The sequence below is a fragment of the Eschrichtius robustus genome, chromosome 12 (assembly GCF_028021215.1).
Source record: "Eschrichtius robustus isolate mEscRob2 chromosome 12, mEscRob2.pri, whole genome shotgun sequence".
NCBI classification, from domain to species: domain Eukaryota; kingdom Metazoa; phylum Chordata; class Mammalia; order Artiodactyla; family Eschrichtiidae; genus Eschrichtius; species Eschrichtius robustus.
The window spans coordinates 36359036-36375921 of NC_090835.1; the positions used below are offsets into that span (position 1 = coordinate 36359036).

At 36.4% G+C, this 16886-nt stretch overlaps 1 protein-coding gene across 16 annotated transcripts in view; it reads left to right on the top strand.

The window, feature by feature from the left end:
- PBRM1 (polybromo 1) overlaps positions 1 to 16886 on the top strand; it is a 108028-nt gene that overhangs the window by 37930 nt on the left and 53212 nt on the right. For 8 of the 16 annotated variants that reach the window (XM_068559418.1, XM_068559419.1, XM_068559413.1 and 5 more), the window contains exons 12-18: positions 836 to 1049; positions 3241 to 3382; positions 3903 to 4000; positions 6100 to 6144; positions 10123 to 10399; positions 12687 to 12792; positions 15808 to 16450. In XM_068559418.1, coding sequence (XP_068415519.1) covers positions 836 to 1049; positions 3241 to 3382; positions 3903 to 4000; positions 6100 to 6144; positions 10123 to 10399; positions 12687 to 12792; positions 15808 to 16450 — 1525 coding nt within the window. The remainder of the gene's footprint in view (positions 1 to 835; positions 1050 to 3240; positions 3383 to 3902; positions 4001 to 6099; positions 6145 to 10122; positions 10400 to 12686; positions 12793 to 15807; positions 16451 to 16886) is intronic. The other 8 variants (XM_068559416.1, XM_068559422.1, XM_068559423.1 and 5 more) reach the window with 1 other exon arrangement.

Here is a 16886-nt window from a genome sequence, read left to right on the forward strand (position 1 = left end):
TTTGGAAAAGAAATGACAATACCTGTTCTGTGTGGTGATGTTAGGATTACCTGAGGGTGGTGCTTATCAAGCTCTTAATAAATAACTAAGTGCTTAATAAGTGATTATCATACTTACCTGGGAGCACATAGTGATTTTGGTTATCCTGATCCGTTAAGAAAAAATTTAAATCAGGTCATTATATACTGTTTAAGAGTTCAGAGAAATCAGCAATATATTTTGTATTTCTATAGAAGTGATTACATGTTTTGTTTTGGTGTTTTTATGATTAGCTTCTACCTAAAAATTTTCTCAATAAAGGAAAACATCATTCCTAAGGGATGCTATAGGTCAGTGGGGCAAAGTCAAAGAGACTTAAAGCTAAATCAGATCTGTCAGTATCAGCCCCCGTCTACATTTATACTATCCTAAGCTACATGCTGTCACTTTAGTTCTGAGATCTGAGAATGGCTACTTGCTCCTTTTCTTGTCCAAGCACACATAAGCAAGGAGTCTCAGAAGATGGCAGAGAAACTATTTTGTAACCTTTTAAAGATGGTATAACTTTTACTATGTAACATTCTATTCTATTTCTGTGTAACATTTCTCTGAGTAAACATACAATTTTACTAAGCATTACTAACAGCATCTTTATGAAGCCTAGAGACTATTCTTTTAAAACAAGTATTCTCAAACATATATAGCATAATCTGGAAGGTTGTTTAACGAGCTTAAAAAAATGTTTGTTTCTTCCCCTTATAAATATTTTTTTTAACATCTTTATTGGAGTATAATTGCTTTACAGTGTTGTGTTAGTTTCTGCTGTCCCTTTTAAATATCTTTTATGTCTTTGTAGCTGCACGTTATGAAGAAGGAGAGTCGGAAGCAGAGAGCATTACTTCATTTATGGATGTTTCAAATCCTTTTTATCAGCTTTACGACACAGTTAGGAGCTGTCGGAATAACCAAGGGCAGCTAATAGCTGAACCTTTTTTCCATTTGCCTTCAAAGAAAAAATACCCTGATTATTATCAGCAAATTAAAATGCCCATATCACTACAACAGATCAGGTAAGATATCTTCTACATTACTCAGTATAAATCTATTTTCTTGTGATTGAGCCTGCACATGTATCTTCCTTTCTAAAATGGATAAAGATAATAAAGGTAAAAATGTTTTTCACATGTCTAAAGTGTGCTTAAATATCACTCCTATATAAAAGTGAGAAATAAATTTGATTAACTACAAATGTTCTTTGTACTGCAGTAGAGTCAAGAGGCAAATAAAAGATGTTCCAGCTAGGCATTTTTGTGTCAGATTATGAATTATAAAAAGTCATGCAGCTCAGAATTTAACTGTTCGTTTTCTTATAACTGTGCAAGAATTTCTCTTCTTACACCTTTTATCAATATTTTAATCACAACAGTTTATCTGCATTTAAATTTTGTATCTGTAGTTAAACCTCCAGAATAACCATTGTCAGCTCTTAGAGAACTCATTAGCTGAAACAATACCTGAGAGATGGTTCATCGTGGTTTCCCTTTTCTGTTTAGAAAATCTTAAAATGATCATTGGGAATTCAGCCAGACAAAATACTTGAACCATCACAATATCATTAACAATAGTAGGAAATAAATAATGTTATAAAACATGTTGTTTTGTGACTCTTACAATGTGGGTTAGGTTTTGTAGTATACCCAGATAGAGGCAAGACGCAAGTAAAATTAAATGGGCAAGGTCAGAGTAAGCTGGTGTTTAAATGATGTTTTCATGGCAGTTAACTAACTTTCCATACAGTAGGAATTAAAATCCTTGTACTTGCTGGATTCTAGGAATAAGGTGGCCTAACGTATGTTTTGTGGTTTTGCATTTGTAACGTCTGTTTTCCTTATTTGATCAGTAAAGTTTTATGGTGTTTTTATTTAATCCAAACTTTGGAGGTTTTGTACGCGAGTAGGTTATAGAAAATTAGTTATTTGGCCTTCTTAAAAATAACATGGAGGGACTTCCCTGGCGGTCTAGTGATTAAGAGTTGGCACTTCCATTGCAGGGGCCCGGGTTCGATCCCTGGTCGGGGAACTAAGGATCCCACATGCCGTGTGGCATGGCCAAAAAATAAAATAAAAATGAACAAAAACATGGAAATTAAGGCTGCCTTTCATTAAGAAAATGGACTAGAAATTGTTTTTTGTACTCTTTGCCTTGGAAAAGATGGTGACAGTCTTGTAGATGTTAAGAGGTTCCTTTTTAATTGATTGATTTTTGTCCTTAGTTTCTTTTCTCCCTCAGTCTTTTAAAATTCAGTCTAATTAAGTAGATTAGTTCAAAAGAAGGCAAATCCGCAGCCAGCCCAGTCACCTGCCTGCAACCTTCTTCCAAGTTCGACTTTTCTAACATAAGCCTTACTTTGTATAGGGACTTTATGAGAGTTGGTGTTAGTAATAGCCTTAGTGTCTGAGACAGCTATCGGAATTCTTAAGACTTAGGGTAAGTAAAAACCTCAATATTAAGCCATCGTAATTAATTACAAATGTTTGTATTGGAGGAGGAGTAGTGAAGGGACTCTGACATATCTGCCTCTCATTTATTATCTTAAGACTGCTCTTCAGGGAATTCCTCGGCGGTCCAGTGGTTAGGACTCAGCGCTTTCGCTGCTGGGGCCGGGTTCAATCCCTGGTTGGGGAGCTAAGATCCCGCAAGCTGCGCAGCGCAGCCAAAAAACAAAAAGGACCGCTCTTCATTGCCCATATGCAACTCGCCTGGAGGTTAAATGTGTATTATTCTAAACGCTCCTTCGTGGAGTTGCCTGTACTTTCTCTTTTCTTTAACCCTCATCAAGTGGAATGGCCTCTTTATTTTCTAAAATGTGTAGATCACCATGATTCTTCATTAAGGTAGCTTAAAACCTCCCTGATTTTTATCTCTTCTTAGGGTTTGCATGTTAGCCACTAACAGGATTTTTCTCTTAGGATTTTTGCTAATATGTTTGCTTTATAATTGACCACCTTACTAGGTTCTGTTATTACTTCTTATAGTGTTTTATTCTTTTGGATTTTCAGTTAAATTGTCATATTGTCTAAATATAATGGTGCTTTTGCCTCTTCACTCTATATTTTGAAATTGTCACTTCTAGGCCTCTAATCAGTATCACTGGTAAAGATACCTTGTAGTGCTTGTCAGGATTTTTGCACTGGACTTTCAGGAAGTGTGTTTCATAATTTTCATAATGGAAGATTCTAGCCATGTGTTTGTCTTTCACAGAACAAAGCTAAAGAATCAAGAATATGAAACTTTAGATCATTTGGAGTGTGATCTGAATTTAATGTTTGAAAATGCCAAACGCTATAATGTTCCCAACTCAGCCATCTACAAGCGAGTTCTAAAACTGCAGCAAGTCATGCAGGTATGATTTCTTGGTTTTGCTAAGTTGTTGTATGTATAATTGAAATAATTTTACACATTTTGAGTGTGTTCTTTTAAGATACATGATTTTCCTCCAGCAGTATCACGTCATTCATTTCAGCCACAAGTACTGCTGAATATTTTTTTAAGAGTTTTCAGGACCATGTAGAGTAGAAATAATAGTTTAGACTGGTTTAGCTTTGTGAGTGGAAGAAGCAGGGATTTGTCCCTGGGGAGTAATTTTAGGGATGTCAGGAAGTTTCCCTCTAATCACAGATGATACTCTGTCATTTAGATTTTATTTCTTTGGTTCTATACTCTGTTTCTGTTAAGGTAGGGTTGGTCCTAGGAGAAGGGACATCTTAAGGCTAATTAATCATTGTACAGTGTCCATGAGTTTATTGAATCCTTTCTGAGGGCACACCTTGGAGCGCATCTGAGGCCATGGGTCTTTTAATATTTATATATTCTAGAAGTGTTCGGCAGAGTGAGCTTGACTCCCAGGGTCTGCTCTGTTTTAGGCAAAGAAGAAGGAGCTTGCCAGGAGAGATGACATTGAGGATGGAGACAGCATGATTTCTTCAGCAACCTCTGATACTGGTAGTGCCAAAAGAAAAAGGTAGATACTCTTCTTATAGCTGGAGACATCTTCTCAGTTTCTTTTTATTTTGTTTTAGATTTAAGTGCAGAAAAGTACAGTTTCTTTAAGCTGTCAAGTATGAATTATCTTATAAGCTTTAACTATTTTATAACATTTAAAAATTCATTTGTAAATTGTATGATTAGTCCTTTTTTTGTGCCATATTGGCTTTAGATAACATAGATAAAAATAACTACTTATGTAGCTTGGCAAAACATGTTATTCTTTTTGCTGTACAGGTTATTTTGTTTTAATGTGGCATTTAAGAATGCTCCTTAAATCTAATTTAGGTTATTTCTACATGGTGAATTACAAAAAAAAAAATCAGTACTACCACTGTAGTGAAGTAAGTCATTATTCTTACCTGTTTGTTTTTCCTTGTTAATCTGATCTTTATTTGCCATTTTAAGGATGTCAGATTGTAAAATACCAAGTCATAACTTTCTTGTAGTTCATAAAAGGTTAAGCTAGATATTTGGTTTTCTTTTCTTTCTAACCTTTCTGTCAACTTCCCTAACCCTTCCTTTTTCTCACGGGTTTTATGGAGGGGGGCCTTACTGTGAGATTCTGAAGCTGGACTCCTGTAAAGAATCATGCAAGACCATCTCTTTTGTCTGCGCCTCCCACATGGAGTTTCTCTGGCCTGATCTTTGTGGAACACCGTATTCTTCCTCAGCCTTAACTGTCTCACCATCTTTGTAACAGCAGGGAGGATACCTTAAACAAGGAATAAGCTCCATCACTAATAGCAGGGCTTGACAGATTCATAATTGAGTGAAGAAATCATTAGTAACTATTAATACAGTTCTGTTCATGTATTAGTAGATCCACTGAGACCTGAGGATTTTAAAAAGTGGTTTAGAAAAAACAAGCTGTCTTGTTTTTCCCTATAAATAGCATTTGGGAAATTTTTTTTAACTTTGAAAATAACTTTGCTATGCTATGCCAAGGTAACTAAATTGATTGGTGTGCCCTGAGATGTGAGTCTCCTCCATTACTGGCCTATGAATTTCATCCTTCCAAGTTCTTAATTCCTTGTTATACCAGGGACAACGGAGGAAAAATGTGAAACCAGATCAGAGGCATCAAATCAAGAACATCTTTGAGTGTAATTATATAACTACTACAGCATCACCTGTGTTTTCCAGATCAGTCACCAATCAAAGATAAAAACTTCTCAGGCAAAAGAAGGTAATGGAGGCAAAAGTGATGGTACAGTTAGTGCCAACACTGAATGAAAAGAGAGATCTTAAACTAGTTGAGTGTTCAGAAAACAGTTCCAAGGACGCATTAGCCCAGGCCAGAGCCTTAAAAAAATATCTGTGGCTTGTACTTTGTGGGACAACCCAAATAGGTTAAATGAAAGTTATTATTCTAAAACCTCCCATAAAAAGAAAAGCATTATGTTCTTGAAATAATAAAATCCCACTTTAGACAAAAAGTCTTTTTGTGCACAGGTTTCTTAGGAAGTGTTTTGTTTAATGAAGTGAAAAATACAAGTAAGAGAAGAACAAATATAAATCATAGCTAAAGCAATAAAATAACGTATCTGGGTTTGAAATACAGGCATGAGCACACATTAAGAGGTTGACAGAAGCAAGTCCTATACTTTGGACTGTGACAAAGGAAATAACATAACTAGCCTTTTAGAAGGTAGTTATGTTAAGAGGTTTTGGTAATAAGAAACAGACTTCTCCAGAATTCAGGCAAACATGACAGCCTAGTAGGTTAAGTTAAGCTTATCCAGAGAAGTCAGGGCCAAGTTTTCAAGTACCACTTGACTCCTAAGTATTGTGTATGATTCTGTCTTTGCCTTATTTTTTTCGTATCAAAGATTGTGAGAAAAATTACTGCGGGTATGTTCTCTTCATTCTGGGAATGCATTCTTCTCCCCAAACCCTCTACCCAAAAATCCACCTGCTATCTTCCATGTTGAAATGTTCCAAGTATTCTTAAAACCTTTTATCCTTTGGATTGAATAATCCTCTTTTTTCTCAACCATATTTGGTTTGTACATGACCTCCAATGTTGCTTGTTTTGTTTCTCTTCACATGTAATGTTTGTTTCTGCTTTCCCAGGAACACTCTTGACAGTGAGATGTTGGGTCTCAGGAGGCTATCCAGGTGTGCAGTCCTTTTTTATGCATAAACATTTTTTAAAGTGTAACTTTTATGGCATGGTCAGTAGTGATTAGGTGAAAAGTGCAGCCTTAAGCATGTGAATAATGGTTTTTATTTGGATGCCAGTTTATTTTATGAGTAAAGAAAGCAGTATAGTTTAGAAGTATAGTTAGTAAAATGAGAATTAGCCTAGATATATTCAGGAGCTGTAATTTGTTGCCAGCTTTGCCAGGGGCAGTAAGCCCCCACAGCAGTCATTGTGGCTGTGCTTCTGCAGCAGAGGTAGAGAGGCTGAGAATATGGTACCATTGCCAGTGTCCAAGGGCTGGCGGGTGCTGATTGTCTTTTACAGAGTGGGGGATGGTGGAGGGATCATAATCAGTGTTGACTTGTCCAAGTGATGTCAGTCTATGTTGGCACCTATGCATTGGGTTAGTGCTTCTTGAGCATAAATACATTCTTCAGTCTCTGATCTTGTCCATGTTTTATTTCTTTAAAAGCATCCATTCTTTTGCATGTTACTTACGATTTTTAAAAACAGCCCATAAGTTGCCATGTTATGGTCCTAGTAATCATTGTGTGGTGCTTTTATTTTCACCTTTGCCATCTGGCATTCATGGAGTGTCAGTTGTTTGCAGAACACCAGACTCTGCTCACAGGTCATAAAGGAGAACGTTTAGTCATCACCTCTACCTTCCAGGAATTTATTGGCCAGGAAAAGAGGCAGGTTAAAAACAAATGAACTTATGTGTGATCACTGTAGTAAAATAATTGTTTAAGGTACACAGTTGTATAATTGTATGGAAGTGTTGTGTGATTGCCCAAATAGCTTTAGGAAATGTGATTTCCCTATCATGCTTTTTCTTAAAAGTTAGATGTTCTAAAGTTATCTTTATGTTGCTACCGTATGTAGTCCACTCTACAAAATTACTGTATTATTATCTTCTTCCTAATATTTTCCTTAAGAAAAGTTTTCTTAGTTAGATAGTAAACTTAAGGAAAAGACCATGGATTGTATTTCTTTTATATCATTCATAGTATATGGCACTGGTTCTGGGTAGTAGTAGAAGAAACAGAAATGTGGGGCATCGTGGAGTAGTGTTATAACCCCGAGCGCTAGAGCCTTACTGCCCAAGTTCAAATCCCAGTTGTTCTTATCAGCTGTGTTCTGAGCCTCATCTCAATTTCCTCATCTGAAAAAGGAGTTGATGACATTACCTGCATAGGATTGCTGTGAAGACCTGATTGCTTAATATGTTTAAAGCCCGTGGAACTGGGCCTGGATGCAGTGAGTACTCACTAAATGTACTCAATCTGATTATTTTCTGGCAGTATTTCCTGCTGGCATCAAGACATGGTAGATTTCATTTTGTTTTTAGTCAGATGTTACTAGTCTGGGAAACTCCTTAAAAAGGTGAGTAAAAAAGTCCTTGAAGACTTGCAGATGAAATATAGAAAGCCTTGTAAAAGAAGGAACCTTTGGGTTTAGTTAGCTTCACAGTAGGCACCACTGAAGGTCTAGGGCCAGGGAGTTAAATGCTGGGAGACTTTGAAGCCTGTGAGCAGGGTTGACTTTGATTAGAGAGGCCCTTGGTAAGAGCTAACTTTTTTTTTTTAATTATTTTTTAATTAATTAATTTATTTATTTATGGCTGTGTTGGGTCTTCGTCTCTGTGCGAGGGCCCTCTCTAGCTGCAGCAAGTGGGGGCCACTCTTCATCGCAGTGCACGGGCCTCTCATTATCGCGTCCTCTCTTGTTGCAGAGGACAGGCTCCAGACGCGCAGGCTCAGCAATTGTGGCTCACGAGCCTAGCTGCTCCACGGCATGCGGGATCTTCCCAGACCAGGGCCCGAACCCGTGTCCCCTGCATTGGCAGGCAGATTCTCAACCACTGCGCCACCAGGGAAGCCCCCAGAGCTAACTTTTTATCATCCACTTGCATGATAAAAGTAGTCTGGTGATTATCAGCTGATTCAAGTCTCAGTTGTGATTAGTCACTTTATGGCCTTAGGTATTGACTTGAGTCTCTAAGCCTCTGTTTTTATAGCTGCAAAGTTGGGATAATAATTGTACCTGGTTCTCAGAGTTTGAAGATTAAATGATAGTGCTTAGCACAGTCCCTGGCATGTGGTAGAAATGTTAGCTGTAACTATAAATAGGATCTGGTGTGTATATCCAAACACAAATACATACATAATAAATAATAGCTTCATAGGAAGGATAATGATAAGGACATTTGAGAAAGTGGTCAGCCACAAACTATGAAGGTTAGGACTAACACCATGGCATGAAAAATTAAAAGGAAAGATCAGATCTAGAAGCGCTATGGAGGTCCTCTAGGAGTTGGTGATAAACTAAGAGAAGCAAAAAGTGACATTGGTTTCAGTGTTTTAGGCTGGGTTTAGGGGTTAGGTGGTGGTCCTGGAAAATCAGGGATTCAGAGCGAAGCCCCTACTAGCTCATAATCTTCGTGCAAATTAGGAAAAGCACCCATTTCTCTTGACTTTCATTTATTGGAAAATTGCTATAATATACTGATTTTGTTAGCGCAGAATCAATTATGGCCCATCTCCTGTAAACTTCTAAAACTGTATATTTATTATGTGTCTGTGACCTGAATTGACATCCCCTTAAGTATGGCACACTTAAGTGCATAATGATAAACAACCTTGGTTTTGAACCCCCGTAAGATGTATTTTATCGAAGTATCTTCACAGGTGCTGATTAAAAAAGAATGAGTATGCCAGTTACAAGGTCTGGGATTTAATTTTATGCACCTTTCCCAAAATAGGGAAGAGTGAACAAACCGTTTATAGTTACTAGTCTGAGGGAGGAAGAGGGGATGTTCAAACAAGAATCTAAAAATCAAAGTGACATTGAAAACAGTAACCAGAAAGTATCACATAGGGAAATATGGTAGCTGTCTTTCAAAGTTACTTTCAAAAGTGTGGATATAATAAGGTTCAACATCATATTGGAAAAGGATAAAGTAAATATACCAGCCACCCAAGCTAATACAGTTATAAAAGAATATGAAGTTTAGCTCTGAGTTATTTCTGGCAGTCAGATTAAAAGTAATGGGCCTGTGGGTCTCGGTCTCAAAGGCAATGTAAGGATCTGGAAAAATGTAAATAAAATAACAAAACTGGATGAGTTCAGAGAAGATTGTTTGACCCTAATGACAAAAGTTTTGCTTGCCTTTGAGGATGGAAACCAGTTACATATCACTCTCTTGAAGTGAATGATACAAATGGAGAAAGGATTCTCTAAGTGTTATACGTCCTAAAGCAGTAAATTTCAGTTATTAGACCAGTTACCAAATTCTGTGATATCAAATTCAGGTTCTGAAATTTTTCTTTAGAGGCTTCTTGTAGGCTAAAGTCATCTGTGTTCTAATCTTTGCTCAGATGTGGAGCTCTGTGATGTTGGAGCTTTGTCCTGCACTCCCCTTTTATTATTCACTTGCTAAAGTCCTGGACTGAGAGAGTTCTTCCTCTCACATCATCCCCTCAGGATATGCAGGTGTTCAGGAGTGGTTGTCATAGGAGATGGGACACTTCTCTTTGTGTTTGTTTGTTTAAGGGAGAACTGTTAGTAGGGAATCAGCAGTTTTATTCCACTTTTGCTCTGTTCTTAAAAAATATATTTCAATTAATAACAGCATTTCATTTTCTTTGGCGTTAGACAAGATCTATTTTCAAGCATTGCATTTCATAAATATTCTAAACACGTTTGTCTGGTGTTCTTGGGGGGGTGCTCCTGCCAGAGTCACTATGTTTTAACTATTCTGAAAAATTTCCTAATATTTGCTTATAGCTTCCAGCATGTTTACTGTGTTTGTGCCATACATAATCAATACATTATAATCATTATGAAGCACCTGCCCACAAGATTAATTTGTTTTATTTCGTGTTCATCCTTATATCAAGAAAACTGAACCTGTTCTCATTTTCCCCCTTTTCTCCCTCGCCCCTCAACAGTAAAAAGAACATTAGAAAGCAGCGAATGAAAATCTTGTTCAATGTTGTTCTTGAAGCTCGTGAGCCAGGTTCAGGCAGAAGACTTTGTGATCTATTTATGGTTAAACCATCCAAAAAGGACTATCCTGATTATTATAAAATCATCTTGGAGCCAATGGACTTGAAAATAATTGAACATAACATCCGCAATGACAAATATGCAGGGGAAGAGGGAATGATAGAAGACATGAAGCTGATGTTCCGGAATGCCAGGCACTACAACGAGGAGGGCTCCCAGGTGAGGACGTGTGGGAATCCTGGAGTAGGTACATTTTCTTTTGATCTTGAGAGACCAGGTCTAGAGGCCTAACTTAGGTTGCTCTTCTCAGTGACTAGCTTAATATTTTGTCTTTTCTTAATTATTTAAAATGGGAGGCAGGACACTGTAGAGGTTAAAAGTTTGTACTCTGTACAGTTGCCCCTCAGTATCGGGAGTGGGGAGTTGGTTCCAGGACCCCTGCGGATACCAAAATCCACAGATGCTCAAGTCTCTTATATAAAATGGCATAGTACAGTCGACCCTGCGAATCCCATGGGTTCCATATCCATGGATTCAGAGCGTCAAGTGTAATCTGGCATCCTAGATTTGAATCCTGCTCTGCCAGTCCCTGTGTAAGTAACTTATCTTTTCTGAGCCTCATCTGTAAAGTGGAGATAATAGCAGTACTTGCATCAGGGTTATTATAGGATTTAAATGAGACAATATTTACAGAGCATGTAGCACAGTGCCTGGTATTCAAACACTCAAATGAAAGCCAAGGACAATAAACTCTTTCATCATCATTATTATTACTATCCTCAGTAGCCATACTTCTCTAAGGATAGTTCGGAAAATTGTATAATTATATAAATATTAGGATATTCCCAGTAATGCACCTTTGAATAATTGATTTTGTTATGAAGCATCTTGATTTTCAGTTCTTTGTCAGTAAAGCTAAGATACATTCTTCCTTTCATATTTTTTTCTATTTCATGTCCTTTACTTAATTTTTTTAATTGAGGTATAAGTGACATGTTTCAAGTGAACAACATAGAGATTTGATATTTATATATATTGCAAAATGATCACTGCAGTAAGTCTAGTTAACATCCATCACCATATGTAGTTACAAATTTTTTTTCTTGTGATAAGAACTTTTGCGATCTGTTCTCTTAGCAAGTTTCAAATATGCAATACAGTATTATTAGCTATAGTCACCATACATTACATCCCCATGACTTATTTATTTTATAACTGGAAGCTTGTACCTTTTGACCTCCTTCATTCACTTTGCCCTTCCCCCACCCCCACCTCAGGCAGCCACCAATCTGTTCTCCGTATCTATGAGCTTGGGTTTTTTTTGGTGGTGGGGGGGGTGTTTTTAGATTCCATATAAGTGAGATCATACAGTATTTGTCTTTCTCCATCTTAACTTATTTCACTTAGCATAATGCCCTCAAGATTCATCCACGTTGTCGCAAATGGCAAGATTTCATTTTTTTTATGGCTGAATAATATTCCTGTGTGCGTGTGACATTTTCTTTATCCATTCATCCATTGATGGATGCTTAGATTGTTTCCTTATCTTGGCTATTGTAAATAATGCTGCAGTGAACATGTATTGGGGGTTCATAGATCTTTTCTGAGTTTTCTTTATCTACTTTAAATCTCCCAGAAATAAAAGTACATTTTCAAATTGTTTATTTCCTTTCTTATACTATTACATTTCAATATAAAATAAAGTAGGCACTGAGGGTGCTTGTGATCAAAGAAATGGTTCTCTCTGTCATAGGGGTTTACACTGTCCTCAGTGTCATTGGCCAATGTGCCACTTGTCTGCCACTGGTAAAGAAAAAAGCCACCCTTAAGAGAGGTTGCCAAAGAAGAGAGGTCAGTTATTCCCTCAGCCCCTCTGCTCTGGGGGCAGTCAGGGAGGAGAGCCTTTGTAGGGGGAGTGGGAGGAGGCAGCTGTGGGGGCAAAACAGTTGGGTGCGTAACCTTGTCCTTGGCTCTGTGTTACCACCTTCGGCCCAGTCTTCGTAGAGAGAGAGCCTCAGCAGGGATTGTTGCTTTTCACAGATCAGATTCCAGGCTGTGAACGCACACTGGTGTTAAATCCCTTTTAATAGTGTTTGAGATGTTTCTCTCCAACTATCAGATGTTTTTAATTTTTAATTTCCATTGAGCTAAGTCTGCTACCTTGAGGGTCCAGTGCAAGAGAGATTTATGAAGAAACAACACATGTAAATATATTTCAGAACTTCTGCAAAAACTTGCAATGATTCTGGTACAGTAGTTCTCAAACTTTAGCCTGCATGGGTGCACATTAGAGTCACCTGGAAGACTTTAAACAACAAACCAGTTGAGGCTGAGGCCCACCCCACGGAGATGTGATTTTGTTGCTCTGTAGTGATCTCAGGCTTTATTTCTTTAGTTCTCAACTATCCTAACTTATGTTTTTAAAACTTCTTTATGGATGTATATTATACTTCAGTAGAAAGCTTCTTAGAAAAATAATTTTAATTATATTTGTAATTAAATATAGGTGTACAATGATGCGCACATCCTGGAGAAGTTACTCAAGGATAAAAGGAAAGAGCTGGGCCCACTGCCTGATGATGATGACATGGCTTCTCCCAAACTCAAACTGAGTAAGGCAGCCTCACACTTCATTGTTCAGTTTAGTCCATCAAGGATAGATTGCTGATTTACTGAAATAACATTTAATTAATTGATGAATATAATTGAACTTGCACTCCAGCATGGAGTTTCTTAATTCCTCTCAAGCACTGTCTTCTGTATTTTAAGTAAACATAAAAGCACGTGAGGAATAGAAGAATATAATGTCAAAGGTTTTGCTTTCTTGAATGCAGTGGACATTTTGTAAATGTTAAATAGTAAGAATAGATATTTTTTCTACATGTGATGCCTGGAAGCATATAGTGGCGGATTTTATTTTCTTTCTTTCTTTTTTTTTTTTTTTGTATGTTTGTTTGCTGATTACTAGAATTAAAAATGAGTCCCAGTAGTTCCTCCTAGACAGAATTTGATAGGTTAGAGATGTCTAGCCACTGTACTGTAAGTTAACTTGGCTGTCTTTTGAGTGTAGTCTGTGGATGGTTGTTTGGTTGAAAACTGTGAGAGAGAAGAGAGACAGCAAAAACAATTAGTACCATTGGGCTACAGAAGAGGTTTCTGCCTTATTTAAAATATATAAGTAAAAATAAATACCAAGCAAATGACAGTGGTGTTGTCAAATATTCTTTAGAGTCATATTTGCTGAAAAGGGAAAAAACAAACAGACCCTGATTTTTTATATGAAATGACTGTAAACTGAATTTACAATAGCTTTGGGTATGATTTATTGCTAAGTGATCATTCCTTTTTGTTAAGCCATTCATTTATCTCTTCATGGAGTTGTAAAAGCATACAGAAGGTTTGCAGAAATGAAAACCTTCTAACTTACAGGGATATAATGCCTTTTAAAACTAGAATTCATTATACAAGTTGAGTTAGGAAACTAATGACAGATAGATACTTTAACAGTAACTATCTAAATATATATAAATACATTTTTTTTTAAAGTTCAGGGAAAGGAAATTTTAACATGCAATGTTAATTTTTTCATTTCTCAATTTTATGAAAAATTCAAAACATATGTAAGTATAAAGAATAGTACAATGAATCCCTGTCTATACCAGTTACTCAGCATTTATCAAGGTTCTGCCATACTTATTTCCTATCTTCCGTTTTTTCCTTCTTTTTTCTTTGTTCTGAATTATTTTAAGCCAAATCCAATCATGTCGTTTTATTTCTACATAGTTCATTATGCATCTCTAAAATACGCAGGTATTTTCTTAAATAACCATGAAGTCATTGTCACACCTAACAAAATTAGGAGTTTCTTGGTTTCATCTAATACCTGACAAATTTTCAAATTTTACTGATTGTCTCACAAATGTATATTTATAGTCAGTTTCTTCAAATCAGGATCTAATTAAGTTCTGTATATTACATTTGATTATTTTGTCCTTAAACTCATAGTTTAGAGCAGTCCCCCTCCTTTTTTTATCCTTCATGCCATTAACTCTAGAAACCTGGTCACTTTCACGTGCAGTCCAAATTTCTGGATTAGTCAGTTCACTTCCTTGTGATGTCAGTTAACTTTTTCCTTTATTTCCCTATTTCTCATAAATGGAAGTTAACTTTAAAGGCTTGATTAGATTCAGTTTCAACTTGGCAAATAAGGTCCACACATTGCATTTGATTGATAGTTCTTTTAATCTATAAATTCCCCTCCATCTCTCTTTTTTCCCCTGCAGTTTGTTGAAGAAATTGGGTTTGTACTATAGTTTCCCACAGTCTAGGTTTTGCTCATTGTGTCCCTTTGCTGTAGTTTCACGTGTTCTTTTGTTCTTTTTAGTTCCTATAAATTGGTAGTCGATCAGATTTAGATTTAAATTTGATTCTCCCCTCCCTTTGACACAGAAACTGACTTCAGAGGTGATATAGTGTCTTCCATCAGGTGGCACGTAATATCTGGTTGTTTCTTTAAATTATGTTAATAGCTATTGATGCTTAATTCATTGAAGAGCTGTTAGATAGTGATAATTTAATTTTATCATTCCTTGCTCATTTACTAACTGGAATACTTCTATGTAAATAAACTTTGCCTCATCCAGTGTTTGGTTACCCAGTGGTATGGTTTTTTTGTTTGTTTGTGTATATTGTTTGGTTTTTGAAAGGATAAAAGCTAGATTTTTTTTTCCCCTTTTATTTACCAGTTTTCAAAATAATGAAGTACAAAGAAAATAATGCATTGGTTTACTAAAGTCCTGCAACATCTATCCCATTGTTTGTTTGTTTGTTTTTATTTATCATTAAGAACTACTAGATTTAAACATATTGCTGAGTTTTATAACCCATTGCAATTATGGTTCTTGTTGATACTTACGTTGTCCCAGACTGGCTGCTATGGTCTTTTGACCTGACCATGGTAAGAAGTCGTTGGTAGATTCTTTACTGTCTAGTGTTTCAAGATATACCAGGCTCATCTTGTATAGACTAGGAATTAGCCATTTGCCAAAGAGCTACTAACATTAGTATTTGAAATCAGTATTCCAGAGCTGTTGTCTTTATATAGTCAAAATTATATAGGGATATACTGCAACTGGGTTGGTCACTGTTTCTAGAATTTTCAGTGGACAGAGCTAAGAAATTTTGTGTGTATTTTATATTTAAAGAGAAAATACATCTTAAGTTCATACTGATACTCCCAGTTGAGATTCAAGGCTACAAGGTTTTTATTCAGTGTCCTCTGTTTTAACACCTTGATCTCTTTTTCTCCCTTGTTGAAAATCTCAGTTCTCAAGGATACCATAGGAGATGGAGTTAGAGTGTCACATAGCTACTCATTTCCTTTATTCTACCTTATTCACAACTATCTCAACATAGTAGTACTTACTCTCCCACCAAAAATATAAGTACTGAAAACAGTTTTTCTAGTTCTTTCTTTGTTGATAGGGTATGTTTCACTAGAAACATACTAATTACTGTGTTTTATATATCACTTGGAATAGTCCCTTCCTTGTGGTTATGCTACCAACTTTTTACAAATTTAGGTTCATATATTTTATTTTATCCATTTAACATAAATCTTTCTTTAGGTAGGAAGAGCGGTATTTCTCCTAAAAAATCAAAATATATGACTCCAATGCAGCAGAAACTAAATGAAGTCTATGAAGCTGTAAAGAACTATACTGATAAGAGGGGTCGCCGCCTCAGTGCCATATTTCTGAGGCTTCCCTCCAGATCCGAGCTGCCTGACTACTATTTGACCATTAAAAAACCCATGGACATGGAAAAAATTCGAAGTCACATGATGGCCAACAAATACCAAGATATAGACTCCATGGTTGAGGACTTTGTCATGATGTTTAACAATGCCTGTACATACAATGAACCAGAGTCTTTGATCTACAAAGATGCCCTTGTCCTACACAAAGTCCTGCTTGAAACTCGGAGAGACCTAGAAGGAGATGAGGACTCTCATGTCCCAAATGTAACCTTGCTGATTCAGGAGCTTATCCATAATCTTTTTGTGTCAGTCATGAGTCATCAGGATGATGAAGGAAGATGCTACAGTGATTCCCTAGCAGAAATTCCTGCTGTGGATCCCAGCTTTCCAAACAAACCTCCTCTTACTTTTGACATAATTAGGAAGAATGTTGAAAATAATCGCTACCGGCGGCTCGATTTATTTCAAGAGCATATGTTTGAAGTATTGGAGAGGGCAAGAAGGATGAATCGGTATGTTTTCAAAACCATTTCTTTTTGAGAAGGTGTGACATTTAGTGTAAAACAGAAGAAAGAATTTTGCTTTGATTTGCTATTTCAGCATAGGTACATGATTACAGTTGATGGGGTGCTATTTTGAATTTTAATTAGCCAAAACTTATAGAGAGCAAGTATAGTCTGTGGAGGAGAGAAGGCACACTACTAAATTGTCTGGAGTAGGGCCAATGAGGGGAAGGAATGAGACAAAATTGAAGATCTGTTGAAAAACATAAACTTTTAAAATATAGCCTTTCATACAACATGTATTTTTAATGGATAAAATGCTTTCAATTAGAAATAGTAATATGATTTTCTTTTAAAGTTTGAGTTGAATGCAAGCATGCTTTAAATAAATTAGAATAGCTCTAAGATACTGATCTGAGGTTAGACTGATTTAAATTTGATTGTC